This window comes from Coregonus clupeaformis, chromosome 18 (genome assembly GCF_020615455.1).
Source record: "Coregonus clupeaformis isolate EN_2021a chromosome 18, ASM2061545v1, whole genome shotgun sequence".
In the NCBI taxonomy this organism is placed as follows: Eukaryota; Metazoa; Chordata; class Actinopteri; order Salmoniformes; family Salmonidae; genus Coregonus; species Coregonus clupeaformis.
In genome coordinates, this window is record NC_059209.1 from 22,770,830 (window position 1) to 22,788,227 (window position 17,398).

General features: G+C 41.6%; 1 protein-coding gene across 5 annotated transcripts in view; it reads left to right on the plus strand.

Annotated features, from left to right (window-relative positions):
* The window catches only part of LOC121550191 (apoptosis-inducing factor 3), a 49,443-nt gene extending 33,851 nt beyond the window's left edge, over positions 1–15,592 (plus strand). For 4 of the 5 annotated variants that reach the window (XM_041862322.2, XM_041862323.2, XM_041862321.2 and 1 more), the window contains 19 exons: positions 5,154–5,370; positions 5,504–5,613; positions 5,751–5,860; positions 5,970–6,014; positions 6,103–6,199; positions 9,395–9,507; positions 10,017–10,103; positions 10,332–10,423; positions 10,562–10,692; positions 10,901–11,016; positions 11,462–11,533; positions 12,036–12,099; positions 12,282–12,358; positions 12,638–12,755; positions 13,045–13,143; positions 13,643–13,718; positions 13,899–14,003; positions 14,301–14,321; positions 14,580–15,592. In XM_041862322.2, the coding sequence (XP_041718256.1) occupies positions 5,154–5,370; positions 5,504–5,613; positions 5,751–5,860; positions 5,970–6,014; positions 6,103–6,199; positions 9,395–9,507; positions 10,017–10,103; positions 10,332–10,423; positions 10,562–10,692; positions 10,901–11,016; positions 11,462–11,533; positions 12,036–12,099; positions 12,282–12,358; positions 12,638–12,755; positions 13,045–13,143; positions 13,643–13,718; positions 13,899–14,003; positions 14,301–14,321; positions 14,580–14,622 (1,793 nt within the window). In that variant the 3' untranslated portion in view covers positions 14,623–15,592. The remainder of the gene's footprint in view (positions 1–5,153; positions 5,371–5,503; positions 5,614–5,750; positions 5,861–5,969; positions 6,015–6,102; positions 6,200–9,394; positions 9,508–10,016; positions 10,104–10,331; positions 10,424–10,561; positions 10,693–10,900; positions 11,017–11,461; positions 11,534–12,035; positions 12,100–12,281; positions 12,359–12,637; positions 12,756–13,044; positions 13,144–13,642; positions 13,719–13,898; positions 14,004–14,300; positions 14,322–14,579) is intronic. The other variant, XM_041862324.2, reaches the window with a different exon arrangement.
* The last annotated feature ends 1,806 nt before the right edge of the window (positions 15,593–17,398 follow it).

The window sequence follows — 17,398 nt, forward strand, 5'->3', positions numbered from 1 at the left end:
TACATTTTCTGGTGCGTGTTAAATGCCGAGTTGCAGCATTTTGAACTGTAGATGATGGAGTGATTTCTGACTGAGACATGTACACAGAGTTACAGTAATCTAGGTGTGAGGAAATAAAAGCATGAATAATCTTCTCCAGATCAGTGACTGAAATAAAAAGACTTGACTTTAGCTATATTTCTTAGATGATAAAAGCAGGACTGGACAACCTTCTTTACATGCAACTCGAGCTTCAGGTCAGGGTCAAAGAAGACACCAACGTTTCTGGCCGTAGGCTTTACATTGGTGGACAAATGAGCAAGGTTATTTACAACCTGGTTTCTAGCAAGGTGAGGGCCAAATAAAACAACCTCTGATTTCTTATCATTGAGCTGGAGAATTTTGTCAGACATCCAACATTTGATGTCATTAAGACACTTATGAAGGTAGCTACGCTAGCTTGGTCACTGGGTCTGATTGGAAATAAAGCTGCATAGCAGTGAAACAATGTTATGATTGCAGATGAATGGCTGTTTAAAAGCAAACATTTCACTGTTTAAATGCAGTCAGCTTGTTGAAGGGGGCAGTAAGCACTGAAATCAAACACATGACTTATTTTTTAAATCTTTGACTTTCAATAGTGCTTAGGGAAAGCGGTAAAGAAATCACAAAAACAAATTAAACATAATTTTCACAAAAACAACCACTGCAATACCACACTAGGAGCTAGTATGGATAAAGTGTAGGGGATAGGAAACTTGTCTCCAGTACTCTAGGGGAGCTTTTGAGGGTGGTGTGTTGGAACGGATGCCCCTCACTGTGAAAAGACTAATTAGTCTGAGTCTGTAGGAAACAAATGGGCCCCTTAATAGAACCTTGGACACAGCAGTGATGAGCACCAGTATAGTAAACTAAATCAGAAACTGAACCAGACAAAAACAGATTTTACACAATGTGAGATAAATACATGTTTCAAGAATCTGTAAAATACAATATCACACCATCAGGGTAAAACTTTACATTAGTGTCTTTATAACTCTGTAGTTATTCCTATAAGTACAGATGAACATGTATTGTAATAACTCCTTTATTTATTGTTACACTGTACTTAACACTGTACTTAGGGTTAAAAAATAAATCATAAAGAGGAACATTGAAGATTAAGATAATTATCCAAGTGTATTGTCATGATCCTGCAAATGTCTGAAAACGTGGGCTTAGTCAAAACATTTCAGGACACTGAGTTTCTGCAGAGTCAGTGAAAAGCAGATGTGTTAGTGGGAGCTGAGATGTCATACACTGGCCCTTCAATTTGATCCATTCAAATATTTTAACAACATATTATAAACAAATAATTGTTTCTGAGACTAGAAAGTCCATCAGTGCCCATTCAAAAAGATTCAGCACATGATGTTTCTGAATGAAAACATTGTAGGAAGATAAAGAAAGGGGGTGAGTGTGTGAGAGGGGGGGATGAAGTGATAGCATGGCAAAGTGATAGAATGCAGTATAATCTCCCCTATGTCGGAGTATCTCTTCCTCCAATGACAAGCAAGGGTATGTTTCTCCTGAGGTGTACAATTCACTCAGTTTCACTTTGATGCACTGGAGAATCTCAGTGGAGAGAAAGGTCCCTTAACTAAGCAAAAACAACTCATCCAAAAACAAAGCAGCTTGCATTGCTAGAAGAAAAGGTTATATATAGAACCGCAAATCACCCATATTTTTTTAGCAGTGTGTATGATGGTAAAAATGACACTTTATACATGTTATATGCAGTACAAAAGTAGGAGCAGATCGTTTGGCTTGGTAACACAGCTACACAGCATGGGCAGATAGCCAAAGACTCAGTTAAAGGTAACATCGTTTGCAAATCATTGACGAATAAACCCCTGTCCAGGAGAAGATGAGTAGAGGACCATAATATACACTTTCTATATGATTTTAATGATGATTAAACAATTGATCGTTGCTCATGCACATGAATGGGCTATGCCACTTACTTTAGATTGATTGAATGAAATAATTATTGAGTTCGTTATTTATTTAATGTTAAATTATCATGTTACTCTTCATTGTATTTATATACTGTATATCTCTTATCAAATACATGTGACAATTACTGAACATTAAAGATAGATCTGATGCTTAGGAGAGATTCTGACTTCAGCATGGAGCATATGGTAGAGTATCACCTTATGGATTTAGAATGGTCCCGATCTGTGGATGTGATTTTATGCTATTAAAATCTAAAGAAAGATAATCAACAAAAAACATATATCTCTATAGCAAATCTAATGCACAAATTGTGAATTCCTCTTATTGTAGTTGAATATCTCTCATAAAAGTAAAAAAAAAAAGATCCCATATGAGTCTGGGGATGGAGTCTCTCCCTTTTCCTCTCCTGCGATTGCAGTCTCTCATGATTTTCCAGTGATTTTAATTAAGACTTGCTCAGCAGGTGAAAATTCCTGCCAGATTACCATGTAAGAACCGGATGGTCAGCACATTTTTCCAGCCGAAGAGATAAAGCTGGCTGCAGTGAAAACGGGTTACACAACCATTTCTTCAAATGAAGAAATACAAACCCCAGAGGCAACTTATCAGATGTCATCAAATGCCTCTGGGCGCCTCACAACAAATAAACCCACACATCCCCTTAGGCCTATCCCTGTGTGGGTTATTCAGGAAAATATCTAATGCATGGTGTAGTGATCCTAAATATATACTGTATCTAAACAGTCAAAATCATGTTTTTCATGAAATTTGGATGATATTTGGATGAAACCAGATCAAAGTATAATGACCAATGTATGAAAAATGACTGTTGCTTCTACATTGATAAACCCCTCCCCCATGTCAAACACTTGGATTCAGGAGGCGAGATTATTAAGGGGATAGGGTGACATTACCCTAACTCACGTTTTAATACACCAATGGTAACATGATATTCTCTTAACTAATTTAAATGAGTACTGCCTTTTATCCAACATCAGATAAGGTGCATTTGCAGAGGGGCATGGTTTATATAGCTAGATAGCTACTGTACTGGTGCCAAAATGTGACTGTAGGGTGTCTGCAAATATAATTAAAAGTTTACACTATTCATCTATGGCAAAGATACTTACTTATATGTTTCCTTTTTCATCTGTGTCTGGTGTTCGCTAGTTACTGGCAAGCTAGGTCTTCATCTGTGTCTGGTGTTCACTAGTTACTGGCTAGCTAGGTCTTCATCTGTGTCTGGTGTTCACTAGTTACTGGCTAGCTAGGTCTTCAGCCAGCATGGAACAAAACGTTGGAGGGAAGGGTCATTCAAAACTCTGACACAGTTGTCATGTCAACGGATACATCAGTGCTGCTGTGAACCGATCGTAACAGACATGCCAAACTGGAGATGTGTATACAAAAATTGACATCATTGATGCAATTACAATGTTGTTTGAGTTGCTTTCTGTATCACCAAATTTGCCTGAGATTATTTTACTGCAACACTACTCACTGCATCCAAATTGCTTGCGTTTCAAAGAGCTGTCAGTCAAGGCGAGCTCATAAATATAAGCTCTCCTCCCACTCAGCCTGTCTTTTCTAGTAGTACTTCCTGGTAGTTAGCTATGAGAGAAAAAATAATTTGTCTCACATTTTGAGCATTTCTATTCCCCAAAGATATTATGGGTGATTCACTACATGGCCAACAGGATGTGGACACCCCTTCAAATTAGTGGATTCGGCTATTTCAGCCACACCCATTGCTGACATGTGTATAAAATCGAGCACACAGCCATGCAATCTCCATAGACAAACATTGGCAGTAGAATGGCCCATACAGAAGAGCTCAGTGACTTTCAACGTGGCACCGTCATAGGATGCCACATTTCCAACAAGTCAGTTCGTCAAACTTCTGCCCTGCTAGTGCTGCCCCGGTCATCTGTAAGAGCTGTTATTGTTAAGTGGAAACGTCTAGGAGCAACAACGGCTTAGCAGCGAAGTGGTAGGCCACACAAGCTCACAGAACAGGACTGCTGAGTGCTGAAGCGCGTAGCGCGTAAAAACGTCTGCACTCGGTTGCTCACTACCGAGTTCCAAACTGCCTCTGGAAGCAACTTCAGCACAATAACTGTTCAATCCATGGCCGAGCAGCCGCACACAAGCCTAAGATCACCATGCGCAATGCCAAGCATCGGCTGGAGTAGTGTATAGCTCGCCACCATTGGACTCTGGAGCAGTGGAAATGCGTTCTCTGGAGTGATGAATCACGCTTCACTATCTGGCAGTCCGACTGACGAATCTGGGTTTGGCGGATGCCAGGAGAATGCTACCTACCCCAATGCATAGTGCCAACTTTAAAGTTTGGTGGAGGAGGAATAATGGTCTGGGGCTGTTTTTCATGGTTAGGACTAGGCCCCTTAGTTCCAGTGAAGGGAAATCTTAACGCTACAGCATACAATGAAATTCTAGATGATTCTGTGCTTCCAACTTTGTGGCAACAGTTTGGGGAAGGCCCTTTCCTGTTTCAGCATGACAATGCCCCCGTGCACAAAGCGAGATCCATACAGAAATGGTTTGTCGAGATCGGTGTAGAAGAACTTGACTGGCCTGCATGGAGCCCTAACCTCAACCCCATCGAACACCTTTGGGATGAGTTGGAACGCCAACTGCAGGCCAGTCCTAATCGCCCAACACCAGTGCCCGACCTCACTAATGCTCTTGTGGCTGAATGGAAGCAAGTCCCCACAGCAATGTTCCAACTCATCCCAAAGCAGCAAAGGGGGGGGACCAACTCCATCTTAATGCTCATGATTTTGGAATGAGATGTTCGACGAGCAGGTGTCCACATACATTTGGCCATGTAGTGTATTTTAGTCACTCAAAAGGGTATTTTACATGGGATTCAGAATGATTGTTCAGGACCTTTTTAAGGTTGTCACACAGCAAAAGTATTTTCATGGTCAAGTCAGTTTCATTTGATACAGAACCCTTCTCCATGGGGAGTCTGCTGGATATGGTAATCAATGGAAAAATTAATATGAATATCAGGGGCGGCTGGTGACTTAAAAGTTGAGGAGGAGGATGGGTGAAAATGACGAACTGTACCGTATGATAAGAACAAAAACAAGTGACTGGGCGAAGATCAACCTGAAAAGGCTGTCATATTTCTAATGGTCTGTGTCCTGCAGTTGAGGTGAAAGTGGAGCTTACCCTCTTGGAGAAAGAAAAGGAAGCAGATGTGATGTCACCCAATGGAAAGGCAAGCCCCTTCTCTGAATGCAGGCCCAACGGAGCGCTGGGACACTGCTCCGACGAGGACGCCGCCGCCGCCCCCCTCAGGCTCTACAAACCCCGCGACTACGTGGAGGCCTCAGTGTGTCATGTCAAGGATATGGAAAATGGACAGTAAGGCCAAACAAAAGACAACATATACCAGGTCAATCACCTGGAGTTTTTATGGCTGCAACCAGTGGTTTTTCCCCCTCACATCTTTTCTCCCTTCCTGTGTGTGTGTGTGTGTGCTCTTATCCCTGCATAGGATGCGAGAGGTTGATTTGGGAAGTGGCAGAGCGCTGCTCATCAAAGAACATGGAGAGTTTTCTGCCATTGGGCACAAGTGTCCACATTATGGGGCACCGCTGGTCAAAGGTGAGTCCGGTTCTGCATTGTGTTAGCTTTTTTGATGGAATATTGGTGTGGTATCTTTTTGCTCTCTTATGTTATAAACAAGCTCTGAGATAGATTGGTGTATGATACAGTGGGATGTATATCTTTGTGTGTTGCAGGTGTCTTGTCCAAAGGGCACGTGCGTTGCCCCTGGCATGGAGCTTGTTTCAACATCGCTACGGGAGACATTGAGGACTTTCCTGGACTGGACAGCTTGCCCACCTTCCAGGTGACCTTCCTCATTCGATTCACCATGCAATTCACATTCCCTGCCTTCACATACTGTCTCTAAGCATCGTCAAAACCGTGTACACATCGCTCATGTCTGTTTGCTTCAGGTCAGAGTTGAAAAGGACAAGGTGATCATTCGCGCTAATAAACAGGTAAAGATATTCTGGGACTATCTAGAATCTGTTGTTCTAAATGAACTGATCCCCCTTTGTTGACCTGGCAAACATTTTCATCTTCCAGGATCTTCAGTCACAGAAGAGATCAAAGGCCATGGCCCGATGTTCAGCAGTCATTAACTCCAGCACTGGCTTCAGCTACATCCTCATCGTTGGATCAGGTGAGTTGGCCATTGAGCATCTCCTTGCACTCACACACCGCTGGTAAAAAGAAGTCTGTTCAAACTGTCGACTAGGACTGGAACCATATGTTTGGTTCATTATAGGTCCTGAGTATTCCAAAAAAGGATAGATGATAGCAGCTCCCAAACATTACTGCAACAACAATGTTTTTAGTTCATGGTTAGGGTTGCAAAGCTACCGGTAATTTACCAAAATGACCGGAATCTTCAGTAATTTTGGTAATTAACAGAAAATCTATGGCAATCTATTGTAACTTTGATAATTTATACTTGAATAACTTTTTTAAATGTATACACATAGTATTCATTTATTATATCTGTGTTAATATTGTCCATGAGCTTCTATTAGATAGACCATATGGTTCAATAGAAAATAGCCTAATTAATGAAAAAAGCATCAACAATGGCATTATTTTCAATTAACTCTGCAACTATTTACTTTTTTCACAACTGCCACCAGTTTGACGCCAAAACATTGACAACAAATACATATTGACATAGTAAAATAAATAAAAGTTTGTAAAACAATATATAAATGATATTTCATGCTGAAACCCTCAATATATATTAAACACCAATGGTACTCACTATGTTGATGGTTTATATTTAGGATCATGTTTTACAGCTTTGTCATTCTGTTTTTTATTTTAAAATCATCTTATTAAATTATTTAATATACACTGAGTGTACAAAACATTAAGACATCTTTCCATGACTGACCAGGTGAATCCAGGTGACAGCTATGATCCCTTATTGATGATCCACTTCAATCAGTGTAGATGAAGGGGAGGAGACAGGTTAAAGAAGGATTTTTTAAGCCTTGAGACAATTGAGACATGGATTGTGTATGTGTGCCTTTCAGAGGGTGAATGGGCAAGACAAAATATTTAAGTGCCTTTGAACGGGGTATGGTAGTAGGTGCCAGGCGCACCGGTTTGAGTGTGTCAAGAACTGCAACACTGCTGGGGTTTTCACACTCAACAGTTTCCCATGGGAATCAAGAATGGCCCACCACCCAAAGGACATCTAGCGAACTTGACACAACTGTGGGAAACATTGGAGTCAACATGGGCCAGCATCCCTGTGGAACGCTTTCGACACCTTGTAGAGTCCATGCCCCGACGAATTGAGGCTGTTCTGAGGGCAAAAGGGGGTGCAACTCTATATTAGGAAGGTGTTCCTAATGTTTTGTGCACTCAGTGTATTTTACATGTGATAAGGCCACACAGAGGGCCAGAGATTATTACAGACACCTGTGATAATCTGAAGTACCCAAAAGGGCCACTAGATGTCTTGTGATAGATTACATAAAATCCTTGAAAGATATCAAAATTCTGGTAGTTTATTGGTAAACGTAGAAAGTTTCCAGTAATATATATACACTGCACAAAAAAATTAAGGGAACACTTAAACAATACAATGTAACTCCAAGTCAATCACACTTCTGTGAAATCAAACTGTCCACTTAGGAAGCAACACTGATTGACAATAAATTTCACATGCTGTTGTGCAAATGGAATAGACAACAGGTGGAAATTATAGGCAATTAGCAAGACACCCCCAATAAAGGACTGGTTTGCAGGTGGTGACCACAGACCACTTCTCAGTTCCTATGCTTCCTGGCTGATGTTTTGGTCACTTTTTAATGCTGGCGGTGCTTTCACTCTAGTGGTAGCATGAGACTGAGTCTACAACCCACACAAGTGGCTCAGGTAGTGCAGCTCATCCAGGATGGCACATCAATGCGAGCTGTGGCAAGAAGGTTTGCTGTGTCTGTCAGCGTAGTGTCCAGAGCATGGAGGCACTACCAGGAGACAGGCCAGTACATCAGGAGAAGTGGAGGAGGCCGTAGGAGGGCAACAACCCAGCAGCAGGACTGCTACCTCCGCCTTTGTGCAAGGAGGAGCAGGAGGAGCACTGCCAGAGCCCTGCAAAATGACCTCCAGCAGGCCACAAATGTGCATGTGTCTGCTCAAACGGTCAGAAACAGACTCCATGAGGGTGGTATGAGGGCCCGACGTCCACAGGTGGAGGTTGTGCTTGCAGCCCAACACCGTGCAGGACGTTTGGCATTTGCCAGAGAACACCAAGATTGGCAAATTCGCCACTGGCGCCCTGTGCTCTTCACAGATGAAAGCAGGTTCACACTGAGCACGTGACAGACGTGACAGAGTCTGGAGACGCTGTGGAGAACGTTCTGCTGCCTGCAACATCCTCCAGCATGACCGGTTTGGCGGTTGGTCAGTCATGGTGTGGGGTGGCATTTCTTTGGGGGGCCGCACAGCCCTCCATGTGCTCGCCAGAGGTAGCCTGACTGCCATTAGGTACCGAGATGAGATCCTCAGACCCATTGTGAGACCATATGCTGGTGCGGTTGGCCCTGGGTTCCTCCTAATGCAAGACAATGCTAGACCTCATGTGGCTGGAGTGTGTCAGCAGTTCCTGCAAGAGGAAGGCATTGATGCTATGGACTGGCCCGCCAGTTCCCCAGACCTGAATCCAATTGAGCACATCTGGGACATCATGTCTCGCTCCATCCACCAACGCCACGTTGCACCACAGACTGTCCAGGAGTTGGCGGATGCTTTAGTCCAGGTCTGGGTGGAGATCCCTCAGGAGACCATCCGCCACCTCATCAGGAGCATGCCCAGGCGTTGCAGGGAGGTCAAACAGGCACGTGGAGGCCACACACACTACTGAGCCTAATTTTGAATTGTTTTAAGGACATTACATCAAAGTTGGATCAGCCTGTAGTGTGGTTTTCCACTTAAATTTTGAGGGTGACTCCAAATCCAGACCTCCATGGGTTGATAAATTTGATTTCCATTGATAATTTTTGTGTGATTTTGTTGTCAGCACATTCAACTATGTAAAGAAAAAAGTATTTAATAAGATTATTTCATTCATTCAGATCTAGGATGTGTTATTTTAGTGTTCCCTTAATTTTTTTGAGCAGTGTATATATATTTTCTTTACACATTTTGACTGTATGCTCTTTGTCAAAGTTTTGTTTACACCACTATAAGATTGTGTCTGGTATCCAAACTTAATCCACGCTCCGATTCACTATTATTGTTTCTGTCAATCGTTATGGTAAACAGAGCATGTGTTCAGTTCGGATAGCAAGGATCTAAGATCCTACTTAGATGATAAACTAGTGTCTTGTGTCTCCAGGTCCAGCAGGGCTGGTGTGCGCTGAGACGTTGAGACAGGAAGGCTTCACCGATCGCATTGTCATGTGCACCATGGACAAATACCCACCCTATGACAGGCCTAAACTGAGTAAGGTTTGTACAGAGATCCAGAACACACCACAGAAACTATACAAGGACTATCCCCGTAAAGACTTAGTGTCCACAAGGGTTCTTTAAGTTGAGGATTCTTCTGGATATAAACATTATTGAAATTGCTGATCGAAAGTCTACCAGTTATGCCCTACTGTGTTTCATAGCAGATTAACAATTCCATCCAGAGATTTCATGCCTCAAAATACTTGCCATTTTGTTATTGCAAGTATTAACCCATCCTGAACCCATCTTTAGCCTGTAATCTTGGGAAAATATTGGTCCTGGCCAATGTAGACATTTGGCCATGATCTCTATGGGAAAACGGTTTGCTGACATTGCGATTTAAATTGGGATAACATATTAATGTTGCATTACCATCATAAAAGTGGCATTTCTTCAATGAATTTCACCTATAACATTTCAACTTAACAAACGTCAACCTATAAAGTCCAGCCTGTGGTGTACCGTGCTGTGGTGAGGTGAGGTGTAACTAACTGTCTCCCCCTCAGTCCTTAGAGAGCACAGCAGAGCAGCTCCGGCTACGCTCCATAGACTTCCTCCAAGCCCACGACATCGAGCTGCTCACGGAGAAGGAGGTGAGACCTGAAACACTGATTATATAGGCTACATTTGAATCTACAACTGGGCCGTGTTAAGTAGGGAGTTTTGAAAGGGAGTGAATCATGGATTTGCTACCTGAACATCTTCCAATAAGAAGATTTTCGTTTTCCGTTGCAAAACTTTTGGTTTGGTGTGCCCTAATGAACACATCCCCTTGGTGACACCCATGGTCTCTTTCTAACTGTGATGTTTGGATGTCATAGGCTGTGGCAGTGGACGTCAAGACTAAGGCTGTGACTTTTCAAGACGGCTCTAGGATGGAATACAGGAAGCTTTTCATTGCCACAGGAAGCAAGTGAGGAGTGACCGGAAATAGTATTTGGTTGAATGCAATAAAATGGAATTAAATTCTATTGTAGTTGATATAACCAGTTTTGACATAACTCATTGTTCTATTGACTCTGATATAACACTGTCCTTTGTCTTTTGTAAGACCCAAGCCAATGAACTATAAAGGCCAGGACGTTAGGAATGTGTTTCACCTCAGGACCCCTGAAGATGCTAATAGCGTAGCCAGGCTGGCCAACAACAAGAATGCTGTGATTGTGGGAACATCATTTGTTGGTGAGAGAGATGACAGACCTCCAGTAGATGTAAATTCACATATGTCAATCTATATACCTTATAAAGGGTTTATGAAGGCTACATTAAGCCTTAAAATTTGTATTTTGTGGAATCTTTGTTTGGAATGGTTGTATTTATAGTAGTACTGTAATTGTAGCACTTCTATCTGTGAATGTGTGCATGAGTAATCATCTGGGTTCTGCATTAGGTATGGAGGTGGCTGCTGCGCTCACCGACAAGGCACACTCTGTCTCCATCATTGGGATAGAAGCAGTCCCTTTCCGGAAAGCTCTGGGGGAGAAAGTAGGGAAAGCCATAATGAAGGTAGGGACCCACCCCTGGGAAATCAGCCCTACTACCTCTAGAACACCTTCATCAGCATTTCTACACAGAGAAACCTATACTCTAAATGTGAATCATGTTCAATGCACCAGGCACCACAAGGAAATATGTCTAGTATATTATTATAGGTGCTCATGCACTTATTTAGACAATCAGGTATATATTGCCCATTAATCCTGGTTTTTCAGGGGAGGGTATACTGGATGTATCGCTGGTGTGTGTGTGTGTACATAGTGTTAATAATCCATTATGAAGAGGGTATTTATAGAAAGAGTTGCCGCATCACCGCCAATTAACCATTGGCATTAGTAATAGGCCTATGTATTTTTGTATATTTGTAGCTGAACACAAGTTAGGCTAAACTTAACAAAAGCTCAACTCTTTGAACACTTAACCCAGTGCTCTCTCTGTCTGTCTTACTTTTCAGCTGTTTGAGACGAACAGGGTGAAGTTCTACATGTTGAATGAGGTGTCGGAGATGGTTGGCCATCATGGACAGGTATTCCGAAAGTGAGAGAAACAGCATGACATAATGCACAGTTGGCTCTCTCCTTCCTTCTCACTGTTGGCCAGTCAAGACCATTTTCAGGCTTTGCCTAGATTCTCTAACATGCACACTTCCGTCATGGATTTCACTATGGTGGAAACTCCCTCTGCGAATGATACACAAATCCATGAGAGGAAGTGTGCAAGTATACACTTGGGGAGAAGAGGAGAATGGGGACGCCGCCATTAAACGCTGATGAACGGGTGTGACTGACCCAAGTAGACCACAGAGTGCCAACAAACAAAGGATAAGCAGCCCAGATTACTACCAGTTACAACCTCCATTTGGAGTGTGACTCAGTAAAAGAGACGTGTGCCAATACTGGTTGTGCAAAAAAAAAAAAACTTCGTACTCAAGAACGAAAGTAGCAGAACTGAGGGTAATCTAGTGGTAATATTATGTGTGTGTGTTGCCTCACTGTTTTTGTCAATGTTTTTTGTTTTATGTTCCACAGTTGAAAGAGGTGGTTCTGAAGAGTGGGAAAGTACTAAGGGCGGATGTGTGTGTTATTGGCACAGGTGAGGCAGCTAGCTCAGAGACACAAACGCTCGGTCCGCAATAGCCTCCACTTTAGCACACTCACTCATTTCAGTGGTCGTGCAGGAGTGTAATGTAGAGTTGATCAAACTCAACCACTAATGTTACTCTGATTCCTGGTGGTGAATTAATGGTGGTCTATCTATGTCTCTTCACTCTGCAGGGTCTGGCCCAGCCACTGGATTCCTGAAACAGAGTGGCGTTCACATGGATTCCAAGGGTTTTGTCCCCGTCAACAAGGTAGAAAAGACAATGATGATGCACAACAATTCTAATAACACACAAATACTTTGAATGCACTCATTTCATTTCAAATGCACTCATTTTATTCAAACAAATCATTTCAGTGCCACTCTATTGCAATGATGTACAAGTGTTACTGTATCATTTGTAGAACTAGAGCCGTGAGTTTTTCGTCAGTTATCATCTAATTTGTCAGGTGGCTTGTCTACAAGTAAGAGATCCTCCTGATTTCCACATTGGCTCCTGTATTCTTCTGGATAACCCTCTAACCCTCAGACAATGCAGACTAACATTGATGGTGTCTATGCCGGAGGAGACATTGTGACGTTTCCTTTTCCGGGGCGCAGCAATAAGAAGGTGAACATCCCACACTGGCAAATGGCCCATGTGCACGGTAAGTGTTTATTGTTGTGTTAATAAAGTGTTAAAATAAAAAATGCATCATACGGGGATGATTTCTGTATCTTGAAAACTTGATTGCTGACAAGCAAAACATTTTGGGACTATGTCAACAATGGACTAATGAAACAAATGCCAAAATATAGTTTTGGGGTGGAGTTTTCCTTTTAAGTGTGAGTTTTTACATTTCCCCTAAAGGGTCAAACACTCAGCTGCGTATCTGGGGCTGGATTTGCAGTGGATTGTTTTTTATGGGACCTTTTCTATTGGTTTGTGATTGACAGGGAGAGTGGCAGCACTAGGCATGATGGGAAGACCCACTGAGATCAAAACGGTGCCCTATTTCTGGTCGGCCATGTTTGGGAAAAGCCTACGCTACGCAGGTAAACAGAGCCTCACTCCACAAGTAATATCATTTAATACCGTTAGGGTCATTTAGCAGATTTTATCCAAAGCACATGGCAGAACTGTCAAAATTGACAGTGACACATCTATTTAGTATATGTGGCCTGTGCATGTTTCAAAACCTCCACCATGGTGTTGCCAGCACCATGCTCAGTCTAACCCACTGAACCATTGGAAAAGTTTTTTACATAGTTATACAAGTTTTGTTTATGTACTGTATTCATTGTTTGGGAAGTGTTAAATTAGGACTGAATAGGTGGAAAAAATCTGCAAATAGTGAGTTGGTAAGACTACTACCAATGCTCTCCTCCAAATGCCTCTGTTGAGATTGTAGCTCAAGTACTGCCACCTAGCTGTGAGCTCAGACACTGCGGCTTTTCAGTCATCATAGGATTTAGAAGGATGCCATCATGATAGGTGTGGTGGTGGTGTGGCACTCTTTTTACAGACCTAAAGTGTGTCTATTCTGTTACCAAGGTTACGGGGAGGGCTTTGATGATGTCGTCATCCAAGGGGACGTGGACGAACTAAAGTTTGTGGCATTTTACACCAGGTATGTGTCCAAACACTATCTACTGAGATGCTTTCAGCCATCGGTCCAGGTTGTTTTGTAAAGTAAATCCTCTCTTTTGTTCTTATATAATCCAGTAGAGTTCATCCTTACCACAGAATGAACTCCAGTAAACCTAGTTTGTTGTCTAAAAGTTGTTTGGTGTATCTCTCCCACCTATAGGAGTGAGGAGGTGGTTGCCGTTGCCAGCATGAACTATGACCCCATTGTATCCCGTGTGGCAGAGGTCTTAGGGTCCGGAAAGACGATTAGAAAGCGAGATGTGGAGTAAGTGCATTTCTATGGTCTTAAGCGGGGGTCTGGGTGACAATGAGGTTGTTAAGTTCTTTAGATTTTCCTAGGTTCACTATGAGCAAAAACCGAACTCTACAAATGTTACCACATGATATGTGATAACTGTGAAAGACATGACCTATGTTAATAAGTAGAGGGTTTAGATACATTTGCCAGTGGGTGTCTGTCAGTTTGTTTAAGATGTGTACTACAATGCTTTACTGTAAACAATGTCTTACTTTCTCTAATGCTGATCTTTCATTTTTAATTGTGCACTCATACAAAATGAAGGCTGTTAACCCGACAACGCAAGTACGAAATCTAAGATGCATGTCTTTCTCAATCTCTCCACTAACGATCCCTTCATGAGACTATATGTGAAACACTGTCAGAACACACAAAAATCAACCTTGGCATGCTTGTGCTATACATGCAGTTCAGTTCCAGTTTTACACTCTTGTTTTCTGTTGTTCGGAGCCTAGACTACATTATCCACGTCATTCTTGTCTAAACTGCATAATATGCACTCTGAGTGATGTCTTTTGCCGTTTTGTTTCCTCTGTATTGCAGGACAGGGGACATGTCTTGGTTGATAGACAAAGGGTCGCAGTGATCGAGCCTCCACGTCTCAGGCTCTCTGTGCGTCTGGGATCTGTCGGACACTAAAATATGGACACTTTTGGTGCTGATGAGATGCAGAGCAGTCATACTGTGGACATACAGCAGCAGACCCCTGTCTGGGAATGTTGGAGTCGCTCCCCTGGAATCGAGACTGAGATGGTTCTACAGAGAACCTCTACGGTGATGGATTACATACTGTAATCTTACCAAGAACATGAGCCATGCACGGTTTTAACATGATCCAATGCCGTAATGGCAGAACTGTGTGCTCATGGCAATGTTCTGCGATTTCACAGTAAAGCAATCCTGGATGCAGTCTCTGTGCTTCTGCATGATGTATCTACCTGTACACTTTGTTTATAAAGGGCCGGAGAGGGGTATTGAATTTTTTTGTATATGCAACTTTGTATATAGCAATAATCCTCAATATATTGTAACAAAACAGGGCTGTATAATTTTAAACTGGAGTTTTCTAAGGTTGAGATCAAACAAATTTAGTTGAGTATGCTCATGTGGGCTAAAACAGACCATGTACAGTATATCTGGTAGTTGAAATAATAGGATTTCTTATAGATTGTTCAGCCCCAATTTATAGAAGCAAAGACATTATTACCTATAGAAGCCACACAAAAACAACGCTTAGGTTTGTCAGCTTTGCATTGAGACCTTCAACTGCACAATGTTTGCCTCAACCATGCAAGTATCATAACAAGATAAACTACACATAATCTGTAGTTGCAGCAATTGAATGTCCCTTTCCCCACCTGACGCACACACACACACACACACACAAGCATGAAATCCTCACAATATGATTACAAATCACTCTTTTAAGGATTACAATGTATCTCTTCTTATTGGTGGTGACCTTTGTTGCCTTGCTCGTACAGATGCAGGATCTTAATTTGACCAGTTTCTCACAGCAGTCCAATAATCCTGCAGCAACAGGAAATGTGAATTATTGTGTGTATTATAATGAATGGACATTTGTGTAGGGGTTGATAAATGTTTTGTTAGGGCAAATCAAGTCTGAAATGTTTAAGTGGAAATGTAAAACTTTAGAAGCCTTTTTAAGCCTTGAATACACTAGCTACAAGTTTGCATTTCCTGCATCAGGGTGATCAAATTAAGATACTACATCTGTAGATTGCACAAACGAGAAATTGAAATGTACTTTAATCTATGTTAATGCTTGCGCAATAGAAAAGTATATGTCTGTGCTTTCTAACAAAACTTAAATTACTGTTGTTCTTTTAGATATGGTCATGTAATAGTTGCTGAAGGCTATGAATGCTCTTTGTTACTAACTCAGGGAACTGAGGTTCGAGGCCTGATCACATTGGGGTTGGTCCTGTTGCAAAAATATATTAACTTGTTGCTTTTATTTTCTTACCATATATTGGTTCTCTGTATTTGAAGAGGTCTTGTTTTCAGAACTTGCTTATCATTTCCTTAGATGTGTAGAGGAGGAAGTATTCCCATCTCCATTTTGGCACGTTGCAAGATTCCAAAATACTTGAGCACTGAGGTGAAAAACAAGACCACATTTTAAAAGACATATTCTTCATACAGAGAAGCTTAGAATGGTATTTTTTATAATGGAAACTTTGAAATAAAAGTATTCAACAATGTTTTCTGTACTGCTAACATTATGTATTGGAATTAAAGCTATATTATCTTTATAAAAGACAACGACACAAAGCCCTTTACAAGAATGACAAAAGAGGATCATTATACACAAATTGGCCAGTGTTACCTAGTGTTGATTTTTCTGTGTAACATTTCTAGTGTTGATTCAGGTGTTAAATTCCCTGTGTGGTGTTAATAACCATTGTTAAACCAAAACCATGACCATCATTAACATATTTCCCAGCATGCTCTATTGCAGGTCATTTTTTTTTTAGAATTGTCTGTTTCAATATCTATGATTTTGCATGTACATTGATTGATGAATTAATTTTATGCTACTCAAATATAAATAACATATGTTTTTCTAAACTAATCCAATCTGTTACCTGTACTTTTGCACACGTTACTGAAATGGTTGTTCCAGTTAAGATAGTTTAAGTAGTCTCATATCTTTGTCTTCTCAACCCAGCAGTCATTCTAAATGTAGGTTGTGGGTGAATAAAAATTCTAAATGTTGGCTATCCCCACTCCGGCTGGATTCCAATAGGAATTACACATAACTTTGCAAGCCAGCATAATGTGACTTGCAGGCCTGATGTGGCTTGTCAACTAGTGATGTTAAGTTTGATACCAGAACTCCAAGGCATGCTTCAAGGCGTTACGCTTCGAACACACCGACTGCGTCATTGTGTTTTGGTACACCAGAAGTACATTCATTTCCAATGACGCAGTCGGTGTGTTCAAAGCGTAACGCCTTGCGCAAAATGGTATGCAGCATCATCTGGATATGTGTGCAACATTTACCTTCTGCTACGATTTCTGTCAAGTCGTCTATGCATACTGTTTGACTCATACTAAGATAACTCCAACATATGCACCACACAGGACACACTGCAAATGCCTCTGCAAAGCGATCGCAGCGTTCCATTGGAAATGAATGTACTTCTGGTGTACCAAAATGCAATGACACTGTCGGTGTGATCAAGGCATTACTTTGAAGCAGTGTGCCGATCCGTGTATCACTTTATCAGAAGTATGTCATCAATGACGTCCGAAGCTTCGTTTGATCACATGCTTTTTCAAACCGTGTTTTGCTAAATTCAAGATCCCACTGATTGGTTCAGGCGCTTTCTTAGATT